Source organism: Spea bombifrons, chromosome 4, assembly GCF_027358695.1.
Source record: "Spea bombifrons isolate aSpeBom1 chromosome 4, aSpeBom1.2.pri, whole genome shotgun sequence".
NCBI classification, from domain to species: domain Eukaryota; kingdom Metazoa; phylum Chordata; class Amphibia; order Anura; family Pelobatidae; genus Spea; species Spea bombifrons.
Window position 1 is genome coordinate 41,112,114 of NC_071090.1, and position 24,782 is coordinate 41,136,895.

Genomic DNA, 24,782 nt, shown 5'->3' on the forward strand with positions numbered 1-24,782 from the left:
GATATAAAATATCTCTGATGTATTGATAAAGGCACAAATCCTCAGGTCTTTTACAGGGAAGCACACTTTTCTACTAGGAAGGAAGACACCCCAGCTATACCCCTGTATGTCAAAATATATTGCAAGAAAGCACGATATACTAAATATGTAACAAGTTTGCTTTTGACAGTTAACACAATGAATATTTATGTATTTATCTAATGATATACCTCCTAACCCAAATATATAATTCGTTAAAATTTCTTCTAAAAGCATTTCTCAGAATATTTCTAAAACAGATTATCTAATTAGTTGAGCAATTGATTGCCTATATTTGTTCAATTAGTAATATCAATATCATCTTTTAAGTGACCTTTATGGTTGGTTATGAAGCACTGGTATATAGTCATCATCAATAAAGGTCTTTCTGCTTGTAAGGTTGACCTAATAGCTAAACCAGTCAGTTTTTAAACTCTGATGCAAGGATGTCCATGGGCGTAGAAACCCCTAAAACTCTGGTGGGGGTAGCCTTTTTCACCATCAGATACCCCATTTTTTTCTCCCCATCAGATACCTCTTTCCTCACTATCCCCTACCCCACTTTCTCCCCATCTCTTTTATTTTTTTGGAAACACGTACAATAATATATAACTTGAACACGGTAGAAATAATGTATGTGTAATACATTAAATATAGGAAGAAACAGCAACAAAAACATTTTTTTAAATATTGAAAATTGGACCCTAGGCAAGCATTTCCTTGGGCCCCCCTCCCTAGCATGCAATCACTCCCTCTGCTCCCACACCAAAAAACATATTTGCCACACTGACATACAAACCCTATATTTGCAGGTATACATAAATGTATGGGAACATAGCATAGCAGATGCACATCAACAGAATAACACAAAACACCTGGAATCCACAAAACTTATTATAGTTATAGATACTAAATTACAGGCATAGATCACAGGTCGCACGCCCTAAAGGCCAGCCCTGGCATCCACATTCCCCACATAGAACCTGACCAGCACCCAGGTTACACAAACAGATTACAGTCCAGAGTGAGCCAATTTTGTCCCTAAACATCCCAGCGTGAGCCATCTTTATCCCTAAACAGCCCAGCATGAGCCATCTTTGTCCCCAAACAGCCCGCCCCGTGCCATCTTTGTCTCATAAACACCCTGTCTGTGTCATCTTGGTCCCCAAGGCTCAAACACCCTGCTTGAGCCATCTTTGCCTTTCCCTAAATCACATCCATGATATACATATCCATTAATTAATGCATTCTTACAAATCATTCAAGCAATTCATCCATACATTAATTTGTTCTTTCACTCATTCACACAATTCATCCAGACATTCATTCATTTTCTCTAATTCCCACTCTTTATTTCAATATTCTTACTAGCCCCCTTTCTTACTTTCTATCCCCCTTTCTTACTTTCTATCCCCTCTCACTATCTACCCTCTCCCTACACCCCCTCTTTATAGTTCACTTACCGTGCTAAAGTCCTGTGGTGGGCGTGTAAGGTCTCTGTCTCCCTGCTCTGTCACGGTCCGGGCGACTTCATTGCTGAGTGCCGGCATATGACGTCACATTCCCCCTGTCCCCCCCCCGGTTCCTACGTCTATGAGGACATCCATATGCCATGTTAGAATTACAATTTTTAGAGATATTATCATATATTGTAATTTTCTTTGTGTGTATTTTTGCAGCATTTATGAACATGTCTGCCGTTCCCTCTTTGAAAAGCACAAACTGCTCTTCTCATTTCTACTTTGTGTGGGTCTTCAAAAGAACAAAGGTGTTATCAATGATGCCGAGTGGCACTTTCTTCTTACGGGTGGTGTTTCACTGGAGGTTCCAAGATCCAACCCTGATCCTTCATGGCTCAAAGATAAATCTTGGGGTGAAATCCTCCGTCTTTCCACTTTACCTAGGTTTACTGGATTAGATGATCACTTCTGCTCAAATGTAAGTATTTTTTTGTTGTGGGTTTTTCATTTTAGTAAAATATGTTTAGTATCTGCTGTCACTGAAACCTACTAATTCAATAATTTGTTGGATGTTGTGGTTAATACACTTAACAAGAAGTTAATAGGATAATCTCCAGGAGACTTTTAACTCACCAACGTTACAAGGGAATTATTAATGACCAAACCTGGCAATTTTCTGTAGCAAAATGACTGAGCTCTTTGTGTGTATCTATCACAGTTCAATTAGTAAAGGGGACTTTCAATAACTCTCCCAGATTTAACTATGCATACAGGTTCTCCCACAAAAGATGAGGCTCACTGGGGTTGTACCCTTCTCTATCAGGGAGTTCAAATGTTCAATCAGTCACTGTCAGGGCCGGATTAACCATTGAGCTCTTGGAACAATTGCTCCAGGTCCCTGGTGTTCTGAGGAGTCCATGCCTCTCATCTGTACCTTGGAGAGGCAATCTGATCAGGACCCACAACATGGTCTTCTTCAGTGAAGCATTGACAAAGTGCACAGGAAAGTGCAGGGCACTTGGCTGCATCGCTCTCGCACAGGGCGCTTGGCTGCATCGCTCTCGCACAGGGAGCTTGGCTGCATCGCTCTCGCGCAGGGCGCTTGGCTGCATATAGCTCTCGCGCAGGGCGCTTGGCTGCATATAGCTCTCACGCAGGGAGCGTGGCTGGATAGCTCTCGCGCAGGGAGCGTGGCTGGATAGCTCTTGTGCAGGACACTGAAAGTAGCAACAGATCAGGCAGCCAAATTCAGAGTCAGAACACAAGATTGCAACACTCCACAATGCAAGTGCCTTGTGTACAGAAAGCATCAGCTACTTATAGGTCAGGGCTGCACAGGATAACATTGTACACGAGACCCAGCTGACACCAATAAGATTGAACTGAGAGGTCCAAAGCCACTACAGGCTAAAAGTGACAATAGTCACAAAACCCATATAATTCATACAGGAGCCTGGGATGCAAGGTGAAGCCGTGACTGTTAGCAAGTGAGGTGCAAAATATTACATTGCGCATAAAAGAAAGGAAAAGAGACAGTTTAGAATGCATCTAAAGTGGACATCAAATTAATAAAAGTATATATTTTTGTAATACCACAGTTGGTATTGTGGTATTTTGTACTGAAGTAAACACATTTTCATTGTTTATTATAAATCACATCCTTTGTGTTTGTTTGTGTAACTTTGAAAATATAGCTTTGTCTTTCTTTAATCTGTTAAAAAGATTTAATAAAATCTTTTAATTTCACTGTTTCTTTAAATACACAGAAATTTGGTTCCATTTTGTGTTTTTCTGTTAACAGTCAAATAAAATCACCTTTCATGCAGAGATACTGATAACAAAAGCTGGCTAGCATAGAAATGCACTGCTGGAGTCACAGTTGGGTTTGTAGAATTGAATGGTTTGGAAATAAATGGCAATTACTTAATGTTTCATTGAATTATAGATTTTAGGTGACTGTTTAATAAGGGTGCAAACACTTAACACAGTTTATATTGAATTTTTCAATCAAAAAGCAAAAAAAGTTAGTTAATCCGTAGCAGGACCGAGTTCTTTCTTGTTTATGTGGGTCTTTCTTCATGTATGTCTAGACTGTAATTTCCCTAAGAGCTCCTGCAGATATAGTTTAATATAAAATGGAATTAATACAATTTCCAGCCTATCACTTGTTTGTGTTTAAATGTAGTTTCATTGTCAATAACCTCGTATGTAACCATACCTTGTATTTTAAGCAGCAATCTTTAATTCCAACCACTACAGCTCCACTTTAACACCACCACAAAATCCTTAAATAAATGGTTGTAGTTCTGTTTCGGATAATGAAAGTTTTATATGAAGTGTGGCTATAAAAATGTTTAGGTATAACAGAATCTTCAAGCTGCATGGAAAGGTTGCTTTGACAGACGGATTTAAGTGTTAAACCATTTCTTTTGCAGTTTGTAAGAATATGTTGCATATTTTATTCACAATTTTTATTGGAATTACAAAAGTAACCGGCATGACCAGCACAAATGGAATGAGATACCTTTGTGTATAACAACGCCTATTCCATGCATTCTACATAGTCTGCATTTGTTTTTATGCATCCATATTGTCTTCTCCAACTTAACTAAAGGGTTGTTTTAGCACTCTTTCTATTTTGTTTTCCAGCATTATTTTACCTCCTCTTATATAACTTAACTACACAAATTCTATATTTTTTTCCAGTATAATTGGTACTTTTAGAAACCTTAGGTAAATATATAAATCATTTAATATAACTTGTTCTTTTTTGTGGTTAAAGATTGATTATCTAAAAAAAAAAAAAGAAAAAAATTATTAAATTAGCAGCAATCACTAAAAGTACTGGAAGAAGTAATATTATATCCTCAGGCTTAACTGCAGGTTTTGCATAGCCGTAATATTATGTCTTCCGTCCTTAAGGGCTTGAACTAGGTTCCTAACAATATGCTTACTCATTTCTAAATTCTGCTTTATAGCATCAATTACATTAAATTAATTGTGCATTATCTAAGCCAGACAATACAATGCGGTCTCTGTGCTTGTGTTGGTATATATGGGATGCACATTTTTCACACTCCCAATGAATAACCCTTTACTCAGCCATGGCCTGTTTGTTTTATAGTAATGCATGCTAATCAAGCAAGATCATGGAAATGGGAAGGGACTAGCAGGCACGCAGAATGGTCTGCACAAACTATAATTTGTAATTAACAGTAACAGTCATGTTTATTCTTTTAATGTATGTACAGTAAGTTTAGAAAAAAAATATATACTTCAATTTCCTTCAGTCTAAAAAAACTATTCCATTTTAGAGCATAACCTTGTGTTCAATGTATGAAAAAGCAAAATGAATTCCTATGAAATGTTTTTCCTACTCATATATTCGAAAGTTTCTGCGATAAGTCCTTTTTCCTAATTTACAGAGTAAAATGGTGATTTCTTACATACTGTGTGTGCTTGATAATCCAACAGATTTTTTTTCCCTCTCAGACATGAACTGCAGGCCAAAAACCTCTTTAATTACATTTCTACATGCAGTGCGTATTTGCCTGCCCTCCTTACTCTGCAATTAATGTTCACAATATGAAGTGGAAAGTTCCTGAATCTGTTGTCCTTCAAAGCATGAAAGCACAATTCCTTAACCTGTTCTAATGATCTTCAGACTAGTGGCTGTGAAACCCACTTATTTTATTTATCTAAATTCTACATTTCCTTAATGTAATGCAGATACTCTTATTAAGGAACATGTTGCGGGCCCCTTTCTAAAACTAGAAATAAAATGGACCCCCTTCGCTTTGTTCGAAATACCTTGAGGTGTTTTAATAAAGAAAATCAATGTTCCAGTTTAGCCACTTAAACCTTCTTTCAGAAGAGAATAACAGGACAGTACGCTCAATTCACCTTTATGTCTGAATGACATGTAAAAGATTTGCTACAGCCCTCTTAGCAGTGAACACTTTATGGTCAGGGTAAGAATACAGATTCCATGCTGTCACATTCCCATTAAGAATGAAATGTGCATTTACATTTTTTGATATGTTGTAGCTACATGCATTTTCAACATATCCCATCCATGTCCAGTTTTTATTGTTCAAGGCCTTAAAAAACCCCCTGCTAATAGCACATTAATAGACTAATGGCCAGTAGTACTTGCCATTGAACTTGCCCAACTCCTGTGTTTATCTGGGGAAAGGCTGGATGCACCAAGTGATTGATCGGCCACTGGCCTTAAAGTGCCAGGTTCAGTTTTACTATTTCGACATGGTAGTGACAAGACCCTTTTAAAATATGTTTTAAACTTTTGGAGTAGCTGCAGCTTTGGTGGAAAAAAATTATCTTTTAAAGCTTTTGCATCTGTTCCAAACATTTTCTTCTATCAATGCAAAATGGTAGCACTTAAAATAAGAGGGAAAAGATACATTACTCTTCTATAGCTCCCTCGACTTTCATAAGCTCTAACACCTGTAGTTATTAAATATATCAGAAAATTATATACCCTAAACATAACCAGCAAGACAGCTGTGCTGAAAAAAGAAAACGGGGGCTGTGTGTTTGATTCATTGTACATTTGATTCATGAACTTAGTGAAATGAAGGTCTTGGAACTAAAAACATTCTATGTTTTGAATTAAAATGTTAAAATAAGCTCTGTTGTGTTCTCCAACAGCCGTTAAAGTAAACTTTAAATGAAGGTGTTTCCTTTAACATAAGCAACTAAAATGGTGTGGGTCCAAATTATAGCTTCATGCAACATTACAATTATATCTTGTTTTTCTTCTCTTCTACGCACCTGCATAAGAATAGTTTTCACAGTGACTGGAACATAATAGTCTTGCTAAAAAAAGGTGCTATTAAAAATGACATATAATGGCGATGTGGTTGGGTTGTATTTATTTAACTACTTATTTTGTCATATGCAATCTTAGGAGATTTGGGCTCCCATAAAAGCTTGAATTAGTATCTCAGATGTGTAACCATAAAATAAACATTTCCATGCGGTATCTATTTGGCCTATATCTACTAATTGCAGTCTGATTCAATGTAACTATTTTATAATATTAAAGGTCCAGTTAGCTACAGTCCATTATACTGCAGTGCCTAGAGGGGTTTAGTGAATAAACCCTTTATTCTTTCATCTTCTCAACCTTATGTCTTTCTATGTTAGTTTTGGAAGATTAGAAATTGTTAGTATCATTTTCAAAAGCATTTAGAGAATTTATTTCAATCTGAACACTTTAAATAACTGCTGGAACTTTCCAAAAACAAGATGTATCTAAGGAGATACACCTCATGTCCTGTAGGCCAATGGCTTATGAGACATATTTTAGCCGCTCAGTAAGGGCTGATGAAGCCATCTTCTTTTACTGTTTCTGCATCAAGGATTTTTCATTATTTGCTCACAAATGATACTGGAAACCTAGTTAAGATCTCCTATGCTGATCTAGGTAAAAATGGTGTTCTTAACTACAGGAGCAGTGAGTGACTGTTGTTGAACGGATCAGTGTCTGCAAGTAGGCGGTGCTATTGACCTTGAGAAAACAGCTTGTAACTTCTAAAATACAAGTTACTTTCTTAAATTGTGTGGGTACTGAAGAAATGTCTGGCTCCTTTTGAAGAAGTCCACATATTTATGTTAATACGCTTTCCTGACTTAAAAATCTGAGTCACCTAGTAAGGGAAAAAAGGTACACAATCTTTCAAAAAGTGTAGTCTGAAATCTACCAAATGATGTTTGTACCTGATAATGACTGTAAAAGTCTAACTAATGGTAACAAAACTACTCTACCAGCCTTTCCCTAACTTACAATGGTTTTAAAAGCTTTTTAGAAAATACTTTGCTAGCACTGAGATTGGTGGCATGTGATGATAAATGCAAGGGAAGATTGAAAGGTGGATGATGATGGTTTTAAACAAAAGTGTCAAACTATCCTTGAGAATGGTGTTTAGATTTACATCAAGGGCCACCCACAATGTTATGTGAATGTTGTAAATACAATCAATTACCAATAACTATAACCTGCATCAAAGAATCTTTTAACATGAGTCATTAGGTCACTATGAATGTAAAAATGATGTTTGAGCCTTTTTAATGACTTATGGTGTGGTAGTTTTATAAGGTAACTTTCCTTAATAGCAGTAAGAATGAATAAATGGAAAGTAATTCATCCGATCCATACATCTTCTATTGAAAATATATATATATATTTCCACTTGGCTGACTCTATATCATAGGCACATTTTTCACTTATTTCAGTGCATCTATTTCTCCAAATTGTTATTTAAGGCATATGACATATAAATCTAGACTCGTCCTGGCATTCTAAGGTTTAACGAAAGTCTGCAAAATTTCCACCCGATGAAAGTTTGGATCATTTCACAGAAATATTTTACCATTAAACTTGCATATACACATTTTCTAAAAGCAGCAATATGAAATGGGTGGGAATATATGTATCTTAATGAAGTGAAATTATGCATTAATTCATTTTTCCATCTGTTGCTAAAATAACGTAAAAATAAATTACATGCATTGGTAGCTTCATTATTATAGCTCTCAAAAGATTGTTACATTTTAATGTGTTCCTTTTTATGCCCAACTGGATGACCACTTATGTTGTCATAGGTATAATTATGCATATAGCAAAATCATGTTTTGGTTGTTTAATTAAATAGAAAAATTAGTGGATTATATTTTTGGGCAACATTCTGACTCCCATTTGTCAAACAAAGACATTTATGATTAAAATGAATGCACGTTAATGAACATTGTACAAACATATCCAAACAATCTCAAATTAACATATTTGAGGAGCCTACACCTGGCAAGATACGGAGAAGTTTACATTTGCGCTACAAATAATTTGGACTTTTATCTACCTGAGTGGACAATGTATACTGAAAACACAATAATCCCCACAAAGTACCCAAGCAGATAGTGAGTCCTTGTAATGCTTTGACATATAATAAATCATGTTGTTATTTTTCTAATCTGACAAATCACACGCAATCCTGTATTTGATAGCGGTATCACAAATCAAGATACCAAGTGCAAGGTAAAAATTTACCTGAAAAGTAGCCCCCTAGCACCACCTTTCAATAAAAGTGACAATTATAGGAATTTTACAGGCAGATCAAAATATAATAATCACACATTAGCACATAAATTACCATTAAACTAACAAATTATTGAAACATATGGTAACGTTTCAACAGGGGGTGAGGAATATGGAAAGTAGGGTAGAATTCACAAAAGCCTTTGAAAGACATGTCAACAAAACAATGCCATATCCTTTGTTCATCCTTAACTTATTGTGCTGTCATTCTTCGTTGTCCAAACCTCAACAGACAAATGAAAACAAATATCTAGAGGCTCATGACTCCACCACATGTTTCCCTATTGCTTTATGCAACCAATATGACCTCAGCACTGCCTGACTGTTCTGCAGCTAAAAATAAGGATTTTGGTGTCTTCCTTGAGATAAGTATACTGTGATAAGTATACTGGAAGTATGATATAAGTGCTCCACAAAGTGAATCATATGCTTCGTTTTTATTCACTTAGATTAATTATGTCATCCATTGGCATGTTGAAGATTTAAAGGATAATTAATGATTAGAAAACAGCTAGGTGACCTTAAACCTTTGAACAGTATTGAACAGTAGCGTATATATATATATATATATATATGTATATATATATATATATATATATATATATATATATATATATATAAAATCCAAATTGTACAATTGCACACCAACCTTAATTGCTCTGCCCGGTGCCTGGTTACTGTAGCAATGATGTATATAAATTCCAAGGGTAGTTGCCGGCACTCATGGGACTTGTATTCAAATAAATTCAAAAGACTCCGTATTAGGACGCACTCCCCCCCACTTTAAAGTCTTTAAAGTGGGGGTGCGCCCTATAATCGGGGTTTAGCGCAGGGATGCACAATTCTTATTGCCCGACACCCAGGACATGCAGTTCCGAGCAACGGGCGGGTGTTTTTTTATTTAATTTAGTCCTGCAACGGACCTGGATCCAGCAGCCGTGGCCGTCTGCGCGATGCGCGTAGACAACCTCCGCTGCCGGAGCTTCTATGGTGGAGCACCGGCGTGACATAACATTCCAGCGCTCCACCATAGAAGCCCTGGTGGAAGTGCCGGCAGCGGAGGTTATCTGCGCGCATTGCGCAGACGTTCACCGGCTGCAGCGATGCACGTAGACAACCTCTGCTGCCGGCACTTCCACCAGTGCTTCTCCGTCATAGAAGCCCCGGGGAAAGTGCCAGCAACGGAAGTCCACCGGCCGGCCCCGCTAGACACCAGGGAGTGTGGGGGTGCATTGGTAAGTCTGGGTGGGGGAGTGGCATATCTAGGGAGCAGAGTGGCATTTCTAGGGGGCATAAAGCATATCTGGGGGGCAGAGTGGCATTTCCAGGGGGCATAAAGCATACCTGGGGGGGGGCAGAGTGGCAAATCAGGGAGGCAGAGGGGAATATCTATAAGTAAGGTGCATTATGAAATAAGGGGGACCTTAAAATGGCTATTGGTTTTCCAAATTTCTGGTTGTATATAACCTATGCTGACTAACTGCATAATAGTAGCCAAAAATGTTAAAATACATGTATTTCTTCTTTAAAAAATAATTTTTTCTTTAAAATAGCACCAAACTTTTAGGGTGCGGCCTATAATCGGGTGTGGCCTATAATCGAGCCATGTATGTATAACTTGGATACATACTTCATAGTATGACAATGTCTAAATCTTTGATTTTGTTTACTGTGCAGTACATGACCTCTCGGAAGGTCATGATTTTGATGGAGAAAAGTGAAAATATTACCGTAACCATTGTGCCATTGTCCATTTTGCCAAAATAAATAAAAAACGTTATTTGGTGTGACATTCATGGCAGACAAAAATAATATTTCAGCACACTGTTTTACTTTCATGGTTTTTATAAAAAAGTATATGAGTTATATTTTGTCAGCAACTGTGATGCAAACTGTCTGAATATATAGAAGTTTGCATTCATACAGAAAATTGTTACGTAATGACTTTTTTAAAGATAATTGTTCAATGTAATTCTCAATGTATTAAAATATGCAGTGTTTTCCAGCATACATTAAAAGGGAAATGTAAAATAGAGGCACATTATGCTGTATCCTGTTTCTTCTGCTTACACACTGTGATATATGCTTGCACTTTGTTCCTCACGTCTATATGTCTGGTTACATTGTCTGACTCAGCCTGGATGTCCCACTTTTGCAGAACATAAATAAGACAAATCTCCCTCAAGAATTTCCTCACCACCTAATATGGTTAAATAGATGTGCTTCTCTCTCTATATATATATAATTGATTTTGGTTCACTGGTGTATACTCATCAAAATGCTATTCTCAGCCGCTACTGCAACAATCTGTTTTTGAATTACAAATCTTTTCTACCTCGTTCTCAATAAGTTTATAAACACACACAGAGAACAAATCATTTTCTAACCATTTAAAAATCTGAAAAATTATGGCCGGGCAAGATGGTTCAAGCACATAAGCAGGCTTGTTAATATAGAAGGTCAAAAAATGACCTCTTCTGTCTTTCTGGGTCCTTGTGAGCTTCTGGAAAGATATTCTGATATCCAGATGGTGGGCCTGGCTTGATTTGCTCAGTAAGTTGGTGAATTAGGCCATACTGGCCCCCCTTAGTGGCTGAACTGGCAACCTCTAAATAGGGTTAGCAAGGTTATGCTAACAGTTGCTGATGACAAGGTGATAAAGCAGTAGAATTACTGATCCATAGTGTCCTTAAGTGTCTTCTGTCATGATGAACTATATGGGATCTGCCCCCAGACATCCTGGAGGATTTACTTAAGGCAGTCTGCAATGCACATATCCCACTCAAATGTTTCATTTGCAGCCAATAACATCAAAAATTCCATGCTTGAAGCCATATATTGCCGAGAATAAGGCTGCAAATGTGCCATATACAGCAATACATGATCTCTGTACTTACGGCATAATGTCACGTGTCAGGTTGTGTTTGACTCTGAGCTCCAGGAGACTTCCATGTTGCAAAGGAAGCCGCTAAAAAGTGCCAGAGGATAACGTGTAGGTGAGTATTCCTTTTTTATACATCAGGTAAGTAAAATGCACGAGTAAATACACTTTAACTGTTTTTTGTCATATGTAGAGAATTTAGGCTTAAAAGTAAGGAGCTACTTTGTTTCATGGAAGCACAGATTTGTGTCACAAGGTAGCAAAAAAACTGGTTTCATCTTCTAGTGATAACCCCCCTTCTCCTCATCCCTTATACCCTTACATAGGCTGCCAAAAGCAGGTCGCACCAAAGTGAAAACTGTAATTTAACAAATGCTTTGGCTATCATGCATAATAAAGCATAATTTGCTTTAACCTCAATACGTTTGCTAGATTCATATTTTGTAATTGTTATGTACAACATTCTAAGTGCACCTGGTGTGAAATTTCACAAAGACCTTTTTTGAATTGCCTTTTTGGACAAATGCATAGTATTACATGGGATCAAAATTCTACAAGTTTCACTTCCAAATGCATTGTCAATTAATATGTATTTCAGATAAACAATACAGTTAATGGAAGACGCCTTCATTTTTAAGGTTATTGTCAAAAGATGGCATGTAATAAATGTTGAGAAAATTGCCACTGTAGAGGATTCCATTTCTTCAGCATTGATTGTTACAGAGATATGGTTGAGTTCTCTTATCTGTGAAAAGCTGATGTGATAAATTGTCTAAGGAATCTACACCAGATAGAATCTAGACAATTTTATGGATTTAGAAGCCAGGGGATTTTTTATGTTTGGAGCCAAGAATGGGTATACCCTTAAAATCAATATAAGATAACACAAAAAATTAAAGCAGGTCTTTCATTTCCCCAAGTCCTAGGTCTTGCAGATTATAATATTAAACGGTATCATTGGTTACCATGTATTTCACAGGATTACCTGATTAAAATGTATTCTTTATATTTGGTGGTAGTTTATCAGTAGCGTTTCAAAGGATAAGTGATGATGACGAGGGACAAATTAGGGACAATAATCAGTTATGCAGGATTTGTCACCTTTAGCCACAGATCCCAGCCCTACCAAGGTAAATTAGTTGTAGAAAATGCAAAGCAACAAAACACAAGTAATGGAACATTTGAATTAATGCATGTGGTTATTCTAAAAGCTGTGTAGGCGACATTTCCTCCTTAAGCTCCAGAAGTAAATTTGTGTATACTACGCTCCAGATCACTATAAAATGTTTTTTTAAGAGAGTGAAAGTTTCCCTCAGTTTGACTAAACATGCTGTGGACATATTTGTTGTTTTCTTGTCTATCATTACATTTAAGTTTCTTAGATATTATTAACTATAAAAAAATATGAAATAAGAAAGCAACTATTTATTATTTGTGATAATGGACTATGCTTACCAATACATCAGAAATGTTGATTTGTCATTTCATGTTTTAGAATTGTTTTAATGGCAAGTTGTGTTGTCAGTGGTTGCTCTGGCTTCTACTGGGTAATAGTATTCATACATCATAAGAACAAATGGTTTTGTGGCCAAAACTCGTACACATTTTACAGTAAATCGAAAACAATGACTGTGGGTGTTTCTATGGAGAAGAGGTGGTAGCTGGGCATTTAGGAATAGTTCAGTTTGGTTCCTAAACCCAAAATGCTAATTATCTGCCTGTATCAGTTTATTTTGTAACATATACACCAAAAGTATGTCTTAATGTTTTCAGTGCTTTCAAAGCTATTCCTTGGTTTTCTAAAAACGGTCAGTATAAATAGATAAGACAGATGGTAGCAGTGGAGTAGGCTTTGCTTTCACTGTATTCAATGTTAATTTCTTTATAAAGCATTAGTCAACTTCACAGCTGTAACTAGTGGATTACAAACTAATGAAATATATCGTCTTACTTTCTATCATTTTGATTAGCTACATTTTGATTGCCAAACCCTATTCTTGCTCAAATTTAGAATAGCTCTTTACTCCTATTATTCACTTCTTCAGATAGATTTTGGCAGCATTTAAAATAAATATTTGTTTACCCGTGATTAGCTAATAGGACTGAATGCAGATTTTTTAAAAAACCTATGGGAATGGGGAAAAACATATAAAATAGTTTTATATTTCTCATAGGTCAACGTAAAATGTTAAAATAGAGTAATGCTCTAAGCTACAGCACGTATTTCTCACTATGGTTCTGTCATTGCACATTTATGCAAATATCTATATCCCTTGAGATCAGCCTCAGGTTACTGGAACAACATTCATAGTGACACAGCTTAGGAGGTGCAGTCTCTTTTGAAGACTCAAAACCTCTGTCTCGCTTTCCTCCCTCAATGCCCCTGGATTCTGGTTGGGATATGAGGGTATAACCCTGGCAGCCACAATAATGTGTATGTATTATAGAGGGGTGAGTCTAGAGTTAGTGGCACCTGGGTACAGTATTTCTTCATCACCGCCTTTAACTGCCAAACTACTAGCTACTACTACTAACACACAAACTTACTTTTACACTCCACACATACACTTGCATACATATCTCCCTCACCCCTCATATACCTAACAACACTAACCCTAGGCTCACCCCTGGCACTATAGCACCATACGCTGACAGACACACTCACAGTAACAACCATACACTAACACTCACACACACACATGCTACCACCCATAAATACATACATGCTAACATAAAAAAGCCAACACGCTCACTCTAACACCATAAGAAGGCACACACTCACACTAGCACCGCACAGTAATGCACATATGTGCTGACACATGCTAACACCGTGTGCTAACACACGCACACACTATACCACCATACAGCAACAAATACTCCAGCTCACAAATGCTAATGCCATGTAATAATGTACATTCACACTACCACCATACACACACTATTCATACCCCATCATCAGTGCAGCTTTCCAGCTGTCCCTCTCCTTCCTTTAACCTCATGGGGAGCCCTGTCTCCACCGCAGCTCTTACTCTCCCTCTGAGCTGCTGCCCTATTAACAAAGGGTTACATAACATACATTATGTGGCCCTATTGGCCGCCTCTCTTCCCAGCCACCTGGATTTCATGCACCTGTGGCACCTGCCTTAGTGCTCCCCTCGCATTAAAATTAAACTGTGTATGTAAAATCACATACAGCAGTCTCTTTAAAACTCTCACTCCTATACATAGTTTCACTGTAACTACTGTCCATAACTGTCCCTCTTTGGCCTGCAAATGTTGAGAGATGTAATGAGCTCTTGGGTTGATTCCCCTTAATTTTTATTTTACAGTTTCTTACTATTCCAAGACAGACCATTTCTGGACTATTAGCTTTATTTTACATTTGGCACAAGATCCAATAATGTATAGTTACCAAAATGAATGTATTCCAGTTTCTTGTTTTATTTTGGCAACATGTGATTACAGCTGTAACTATTATTTTAGTAATATAATGCATTTGTTTGTATGCTGTTCAAACCAACAGCACTAACATACTCAGGAACAGGTTATAAATATACGTATTAATGTTGTGATATCATCTATCACTTCTGACACATCTGTTTTCTGTATCTTCCCCTCTGTTGCACTGACCTTATTAATGCCCAGTCTGGTGTAGAAATAAAAATGAAACAACCCATATTGTCTTTGCTACACATGAAATAAAAAAGCAGTATAACTGCTATTTGTAAAGTTCTGGGTATTCACGGAAACTTGTTTATGCTGAAAGTTTTGGTTGTAGGAATAAATCCTTGCTCTTGTGAAAAAGTTTTCATACTAAATGCTCGATATTTGGCTAAATGTTGCCCTCTATTGGTCATTTATTTCAGTCTTTGCACTAGAGCATCTTGTTGCAAATGACTAATAAATTAAAATTTTAATATGTTTTTTATATGTGTGTGTGTAAGGAGAACCTGGCCGCCGTTGCTGCCTTCCTCGTGGCTACAAAATGGGCAGAGTGAAGGTGCACCTCTCGGGTAAAAGGGTCTCCCAAAAATTTGTGCCACAAGTCGCGACACAACACACCAGTCAGGATGCAAGAGAAGACACTTCATTGGGAAATACTAATGTCTGATTGATTTTTAATATATATTTCCACCAATACATAGTCATGTCTGGATATGCTAATACATATGTAGCAGACCTCCCACATATTTTTTTCAGAAAAGTGTATGTTACCTCTTTGGTCCCTGAGATGGAACATCCTTGACAAACTTGTTATACCCGTTAATAGGCAACATCAATACTTTAAATTAAGTTGTAGGTTCAACGACCCCTTCTTTTGTAAATGTTTTTTTCTTCAGGAGCTAAGATGACCTATAGCATTAGTGATCTGTAAGCACTACAAGTATTCTAGGCATTAGTAAGAACCTCTTGTCCTACCATTTATACCATACCTTCACCTCTCTCCATACTGTTTATGTCTTTCCCCCTGGACCCCTTTTTGAGCATCCCTACACGTCAGGGACAAACCCTACTCTGGTTCCTCTATGGACATGACAAAGAAACGCAGTCAAGATCTCTACGATTTATACCCTCTCTCAGCTTCACAGTTCAGGGTGCTGGGATATTATGTCACAAAAGGCATGGGAAGAGGCACTTGATAGGTAGCAGGGACTAGCGTCCCTTTGTGATACCTTAACCCCTTAATGACAAAGCTCGTACATGTAGGGGCTCAAAATGCATTGTTTTCAATGGGTTTAGGGACCGCCCATTGTCCTTAAGGGGTTAAACATAATCAGCCAAGTATGTTGATGACATTATGTATAACAATTTATACTAATTCATAATGGAGAAGCCAACTTCTGAACAGCCTTTCATTGTTAAAATTTTGTTTGAGCAATAGCTTTTGTCTTATGCCGAATTGCACACTGTATATCCTCAATAAACTCCTTTACCAGTAAGATTTGACGAGTTTTCCACCGTATCATAACATCACATTTGCATACAGATCTTTTAGTTGCATGCCGTTAGCACAGGTTCTACTTCAGCATATATTATGTACTTCTTTATTTAATTTCAGAGCATTAATATTAATTTCAAATACAGCCATGTTTTTAAAGGTCATGTTTTAATGGTTTTAATAGTGCGTGTTGGTTGAGCATCTATAATTTCCATGCAATTATTTTTTCCAGTCTGTTGATTAATACAAGAAAATAATTTAAATTCAATGGAATGATCTTTCAATTGGGGTCTACACATTAAATGCTATTGATGGTCATAGTTATTGGTTACCAGTGTATGGTTTTTCATACCCAGACCTTCATCTAATTTACAGAGTATCCAAATTAAGCTATACTGAAGTGATACTGCTGAAATGTGTGGAAAGAAACATGCTGAGATATCTGCTAAGAGCACTCACTGACACAAGGGGAACTAGAACAGGGCTACCCACTCCACTTCCCGAGGCCTCAAAACAAGCCAAAAATTGTGTGTACCTTTGACTGAAAACAATTAGTTGTGGCATGTTTGAGGGCCTTGAGGACAGACATTTTGGAGTTCTAAACAGTAGAAAGAAGGCTTGCAGCTCTGCAGGCTCCTAAAGTTACCTGTCTAACTTGCTGCCCTCATAAGATTAACATTAACTGGCATATTTGCTTGATACACTTCACTTGTGTATTTTTGTGCAACAGAAGCTGCCGGACCTTAAAACAAGAAGTGTCCACAGAAAAATCCTCTGCATATATAGTGACAAAAAAAGGTCTCTTGCAGAAAACATTTGGGCTGAGGTAAACCGCTCTGCGGGTGTGCTCGCCCACAGATGAATAATTCCAGGTTGTGTGTCTTCCTTTATCATATAGTGACCTACAGTGTTTTTTCCACATCAAACATATACCTCCCACGTTGGATGTGGACAAAAGGGGTTATGTATGGAAAGTCATTTTGGAGCTAAGGTTGAAAATATCTCTAATCGCCATAGCACCGAAAAAGCGTCAAATCAGAAGGCACGTTCCATTGGTTGCTATGGTGATGTATTCAGTTTTCAGATGTTGCATCAACAATCACTTTTATACATAAACTCTAATCTGTTTTGGATTTTCCTTTTCCTGACCTAGCTATTGACCACCGCTGTTTGGTTTTGACAGGATGACCTTGTTTGCTTTGCTAATCCCCTTGCTTTATTTATAACTCTTTCCAATCTTTTGATTATTCCACTTATTTACAATACTCTGCAGCTTTCCAGACCTTTGCATTATCCTGATTACACTTCTACCTAACCCTTCTGTTACCTGAACCAGCTTCTGACATCTTTCCTACTGGCCGCATTAATATTTCTGCTTAACCCTTGACAGCAAGTGATTGCAAATGCCCCACTGAAAATGAATGCTTAACAAAATACCATCAGTCTATTGAGGAAAACATATGTCAAGTAAAGATATTCCAACGCTGGTTGGTTTATTAGTTAGTATTTGGGCTTCAAACAAATGTTCATGCTACTGAAAAACTTCCCTTTAGTAGTCAATTGTTCACATTGTTATGGTTCCAAAATTAAACAAAGGTCTAATAAACCCTACTATGTGTGATATTGTTGCCTTTGAACGTTTATTTTCATTTCACTCCTATTTCTGGAAACCACCCTTGGCAAGTTCGATGAGAAATGTTAAACTGGATAAAGCCTTCAGTAAAATGGCTTCTGTAGGTTGGCATCTTGTTGCAATAGTCATTATAAATCAAGGTGTCAAATACCTCCTTTAATAACTCATTTTTACATGAAAGAAACAGGTTCCTTAATTTGAATCTAAAATGTGGAATATAAGTGCATACATATTAAAAGAATATCACTTTAGTTTGTATGTTTAAGGATACTATATAGATTACATCAATGTGATTCATTAACACAGAATAAAACATGTAAAGACGCTTACCTTGTTCTACAGCTGTGACATACAAGAAACCTATGTAAGCTTTTGTAAATATGCAGCTTTGGTCTTTTGCTGAGAATTGATGCTCTGAATGGAGTTCATCATATTAATTGCAAAATCAATTGGCATTTAGTAGCCTGAAGAGCTGCTTAAATTGCAAATTAACAGAGGCATTTTAGCAAGAATCACATTAGATAAATAACAAAGAGGAAAATACGGTGATGGTCCTTAAACGGGAAACTGTGGGGGATCAATATGATAACATAGGACACTTAACCTGGGTATTTTCTCTTGTTGGTAGGAAAGCTTAGAACCTGGCATTCTCCTTGGTTTTGAAAATTAGCATTCAACAAAATAGCTGGCTTTATGTTATAGAAATGTACGTAGCAGTTGATAACTTAAGAGAGATAAACATTTGCAATATACGCCATAAAGCGTAGTGGAGTTGAAACTGTTGTAATTTGATTAAGTGTTCTAATTGCTGTGTTGATCAACAGGCTTTATTGTGCCCATTTTTTAATGACATATCAGATATACTATATTTAAATGTGTAATAGCGTAGGTTAATGATAATATGGTTAAATGGGCAGACTTTATTGGGCCGAATGGTTCTTGTCCACCATCAAAATCTATGTTTCTATTTAAATTCATCAATTTAATTATGAAGTATGAAGGGCCAGTCCCAGCAAATGTCTTCTTCACTAAGGGCTAAGTATTGCATTTGAATAATCTCACCAATGCATTTTATGAGAAGTTTACAGATAAAGAAATTATTTTGTATTTGACAGCAGATAATATCCAATTATCTTGCCTTTCATGAGAACAGTCCGCATTATTTAGGTTTTTAATTATAATACTGATTTTGTTTCCTGCTCAGGACAGACATGCAGTTTGTCCCGAAATACCGACAACCACTTGTGCTACAAAGCTATACTATGGGGATGTTTTATTGAACATATGTAAGTTTTGTATAGTTACAAGTACTACATGTAAGCCCTGAACATTAAGAGAAAGGGCTGCATGACTGGGCCGGTATTGACAGTAAGCAGGGTAGGGTTAATGTATTAAGGGGGTTACATGTATATGACATTTCAGTTATAGCCGGCCTTATTGGGAGGGGTCATGGGAAGCTATTTATGGGATAATTTTCCTCCGTTTGGGCCAGAAGCATTCTTCACCAACCAAGTGAAACAGTGAATTTCACAGTCACTTTGAGCAGTACATGTCCTTTGCCTACCTTTCCAGGTCTTGAAGATATGTTTGCTGTTATCAGGGCTGCTGCTGTGGCTAATGGCACCTCCTGGCTGCAACAAAGAATATATTATTGCAGAACCTCTCAGATCTTCAGGATTGGCTCCCCCGCGGTCTGGCAGGAATTAAGGACCCTGGTCCTATTGTATCATAATCTTCTTCTACACTATGTTCTGTCTTTAGTTCTTTACCTGTTTTTTTTTTATTTAGGTTTGGTCGTTGCTAGTACCGCTGCATCACCCCTTTTACCCCAGTCAGTTGCTTCTCCTATTATTGATTTGTTTTCAGGATTTAGGGCACTATTGCAGCAATGTGAGGAAAGGGTTAGGAATGTTAATGTATGCACACAGTCAGTTTAGGGAAATTATGCTACATTGTCCACTAGTGTGGTGCTTGATCCAGCACCGGGGAGTTTAGTTGGCGCTGGGGCACCTGATCCTCTGGCTAGGGCGACAAGTGCAGTGACGCTGGTGTATGCTTCATCGGAGATTGCTGAAAAACCTGTAGAAAAGAGTTCTGATAAAGGTGAAAGGGTCAGGGATTCTCCGCATAGTAAAAACTGGTGAACTCTCACACGGTGCTCCTGTGGCTTCTTCAATATGAAGATTCTGTGGCTACCTGGAAAATTGAACTTTACCTGTAGGATTATTCCCATAGGCAGAATGTTTTGTAGGCGTTTGTTTTGGGCAATGGCTGGGGCATGAGCCGCTCACCATTTTATTTCTACCGAACATAACGATCATCTGTGGGAGTGGGATGCCTTTTTGCTGGCTTTTAATGGGCAGACACTCTGGTTAGAGGCTGAGGTGTCAAACTCAATTTTTGTTTCTTTGCACTGACGCCGCAGATTCTACAGGTTGTGTACTTCAAGGAGCGTTGGGTCTTGCACGATGCAGGATTGACAAACAAACATGACATTTTTGGAGTAATTTCCAATTTTGGTCTCCATTTGCATTCGGGATGATCAACAGCGAAACAAGAAATTACGTTTCTTTTGCAACAACAGGCTACAAATAGCAGAAATGCGTCATCCCCTCCAGTAATTGGTGTTTCTTTGTTTACGCTTTAATTTATATGTTAGAGCTCAGCATCTTCCTGGTGTTGAAAATGAAATTGCTTATTCTCTCGGTTTCAGCTGCAGCGTTTTCGAATGTTGGACCCCGAGGCAGATGCAGTAGGAACAGACTGCCCGGCAGTGCTTTGGGCAACTTACTACAAGGTGTGGGAGGAATGGGCAGCAAAGCTGACAGAAGCCGGAAATCCGCTGTCAGATAAAAAGAATAGCTGTTTTATTGTGTGCTAATCCATTGGCTGGGTGTGAGAGGTCTTTGTTGGGAAGGAGTTTCCCATGAGCTGGAGCACGCTGCTAGGCTTGATAAAGCCTGTCAAATTCTAGTCTTACATGCAGTCTTACAAGAAGAATATCCAATGTTATCTCATCCGTTTTCAGGCTTTGATGTCCTGATTGATTATTTTGTGGTCTGAGATAATTTTGCTGTTTTGGAGGGGAGCAAGGTAATTGGCTGGTATTACTAGAGCTTGCATTAAGGTCAACAGGGCTATATCTCGCTCTGTGGCTTAGCAAGGGGGAATGATTATTTTACACCCAGAGATTACGCAGGAGTCTTTAGCACTCTTTAGAGATGATGGTGTTCATTCGCATGACCTAGGCACCATTTGTGGTGTTTAGAAGTGACAACTGGCATTGAGCGAGCAATAGATGTATGGCGGAATCTATGTGTTTAGATTATGGCAGACGTTTTATGGAGATACGGTTTACAGCAAAGTTTTAATTGGTTGTTACACCAAGATTCAGCTCTGGTTTTACTCCATGGGTTCAGTCCATGGGGGTTTTTGATATGTGTAGGGTGTATTTGGCGGTATATCCCTACAGATTGTTGTTTCTTTTCTATGTTCGATACAGTTTACAAGTATGCTAGTTTACCCTATCATGTTATCTGCCTGTCAGATACTTCTCAAGATTTTAGTAAGGTTTGCTATATGCATGTGTAATAGTTTGATTCTAATTTGTCACAGTAATAAAGTACTGTGGCCTTTTACTTTCCAACAACCTTGTGTGTCCAGTGTTTTTATTAAGGAGTATTATCTTTGTCAAGCAGCATGGAATATACTGTGCCCAAGTCACAAGGTAAATTCAGTTCTCGTGTGAAGTGTAGTAGAAAGAAACTTAGGCATGATTGTTAATAAGAATTGTGATAAAAATATATATTACCGTCAGATTAAATTATGCTAAGTGGCAGTCCCTTTATGTTAAATATAACTCATGTTTTATCACACATTTTACCAGTTATGCTGTTTCTTATTTTTAGATACATGGAACAACATCTGTCTTGCACAACAAAAAATAACAGATAAGACCACATAATTCAATATTACTGATTGCCGTATCAACTTTTATGAATTGCTGCCATTGCATAATGCAATATACATAAGCAATAACCATAAATCTCAAATGTCTTTGCACGGCATTAATGGTGGCTTTACAGATGAGAATCAAATTGGAGACCAGCCTGTCTTTAAAAGTGTTGGTTTATAATGAAGATTATAGTGTAAAGATGTATTTTGTGGGTTTTTATTAATTAGGATTCAAATTAGTGGTACATTTCACTGGAAATGTGGTTTATATATAGTTTTAAAAATGAAAGGGTTAATAAATGAGGGGCATATGTGGTGCTTATGCTGTATGCACGCATAATACGATATAATTTAAGAGAACATAAAAGAATTCTTGTAAAAAAAAAAAAGTCAGGAAATTCACAGACTCATTTATTTTAAAAAAAATGAAATCCATAAGTAAGTGCAGTAGGACATTCTTGTTTTTTTTTTTTTTATAATTCAATCAGTGTTTATACTTTTTATCTAAGCTGGAAAGTAACTTTGAAACATATTTAACATGTATTTTCTTGGTGTTTGTTTACCCATAAATGTTGGAGACAGTAAATTCATTCTTCCATAAGCAGTATCAGGGGATTTTTAAAAGGTTAGAATGTTGTTTACTCGGAGCAGCTGAATTATTATGCAGACAGTTTATATGTTGAATAGGGTTGCTGTAAACTCATTTTAATAAGAGATGCTTATTAAAAAGATGTACAACATCACTGTATTTTAACAAATGCTGCACATATGTTATATATTATATAACATATATTATTAATAAATGTCTAATTACTGCGTTGATATGGCAACTCTACTGTAGAACATGTGAGTTTAAACAAGTGTGTCCTATAATGTGGCATTTTCACATTCATTATTATGTTTTCTATCATTTTTGTGTGAGTCTTTTAAATGTGGTTTTCCTCATTCAGATTCAGAAATGGAAAATTATATATGATTCAACTCTCCCTAATGAAATGGAATTGCCAGACCCATGGGAAGATATCCTCACCAGTTTTCAGAAATTGCTGGTTATACGTTGCATACGACCTGACAAGGTAAGTAAGGATTGCATTCTGGTGTCATGTTTATGCATGCCCACTCGGAAAGCATAAAAATTAGCTATAAAGTTAGGTTTTAACAAATTTATTTTGTCCTAAAAAGTAGACTTCCAATGTGTGGTAAAGTTCTTCCTTGTTTAAGTATATTCCCATAATCAAAGTTTTAACATGGTTAGTTGTAGATTTTGTCTTTATTCAAGACTCCTAAATGCATCTATGTTACAGAGTTTATTCACTAAAGGAACCTTGGTGAACAATGGAAAATCGCACTTGAGCTGATTATATTATAGCGTTGATGATTTATTTGCTATGTGTCAAAAATGACATCAGAGAAAGTAATACTGGGTAGGGCTGCAACAACTAATCGATAATGAAAATCATTGCCAACCACCTTCATTAGTTGAATCGATTTTATCAAACAGAGGTTGGATAATAACACTAAAATCCAGATCCCCCGCAGTGCTGTAGGGGACCTGGATCTTCCTCTCTGGCAGCAGGTGGGCGTCTGTGCGATTTGCGCAGATATCCTCCCCTACTGCCTGACACCTCCGCTGGGGCTTCTACGATGGAGCACCGGCGTCACATTACCTTCCGGTGCTCAGTCATAGAAGCTTCAGCGAAAGTGCCCGCAAATTCTAGGGGGGCAGAGTGGTATATCAGGGGTATAAGGCATATCAGGGGAACAGTGGCATATAGGGGGTTATAAGGCATATTTGGAGTATAAGGCATATCAGAGGGCACAGTGGCATATCAGGGGGTGTAAGGCATATCAGAGGGCACTATGGCATATAGGGGGTATAAGGCATATCTGGTGGGCAGAGTGGCATATCTGTGGTTGGCAGAGTGGCATATCTAGGGGTATAGGGCATATCTGGAGGACAGAGCGGTATATCAGGGGGTATAAGGTATATCTGGGAGGCAGTGTGGCAAGCCTGGGCTCAGATGTGCATAACTGGGGGGGCAGGTTGGGAAATAAAAACAAGAAATGCATTTTTCTCAAAGTTTTCTCAACCAGTTTGTTCATTAAATTATTTTAAATAAATGAAAAATGTACATTATTTTTTTATCCGCTTATTGGATTAATCGAAAAAATAATCGTTAGTTGCAGCCCTAATCCTGGGTACTTCATCCCACTGCAGTCTGTCTGGCTCAAGCTGAGTTAAAAACTATTTCTCCCTTTGGCACATCTTCAGAAAAATACATATTCGGACCTGTGTCTGCAATTGTGTACCGGACTCAACTAATGAGCACACTTAAGAACCCAGGCCTAGTCTGGCTTTGCGTTTCTTGGAATGTGCTTCAGTATGGCCAGCCCTTTAATTTTTATGTGAAAAATTTTAAGAGGAAAAACAGATTTAAAAACATAATGAGATCAAAATATAGTTGTGTGGGGTTTTTTATATAATTTGTTTTACTTGTGAAAAGAATGGGCATAATCTAAATCCAATTAGTGGATTGTTGTTTAAGTATGTATTATTATTATCATCAGCTTTTTCACAATTGATACATTCCTTGTAAAAACATTTTTAAAAATGTTGCAGATATTTCCTTTAAGTTATAATACTTTTATGGATTTTAAATAATAAATACTAAAATATATGTTTTCCCTAATACAATTTCCATTTTAACACTATTCAAATGAGAGCAACACACACTAAAGCTACAATGTATCTATTAAAAACAATTTCTGTAGCAGTGGGACAA

The 24,782-nt window shown here is 37.2% G+C and overlaps 1 protein-coding gene across 1 annotated transcript in view; it reads left to right on the forward strand.

The window, feature by feature from the left end:
• Nucleotides 1–24,782, forward strand: part of LOC128492590 (dynein axonemal heavy chain 3-like) — a 428,956-nt gene that overhangs the window by 371,305 nt on the left and 32,869 nt on the right. Inside the window, exons 66-67 of the mRNA XM_053465187.1 lie at nucleotides 1,698–1,956; nucleotides 22,950–23,075. Coding sequence (XP_053321162.1) covers nucleotides 1,698–1,956; nucleotides 22,950–23,075 — 385 coding nt within the window. The remainder of the gene's footprint in view (nucleotides 1–1,697; nucleotides 1,957–22,949; nucleotides 23,076–24,782) is intronic.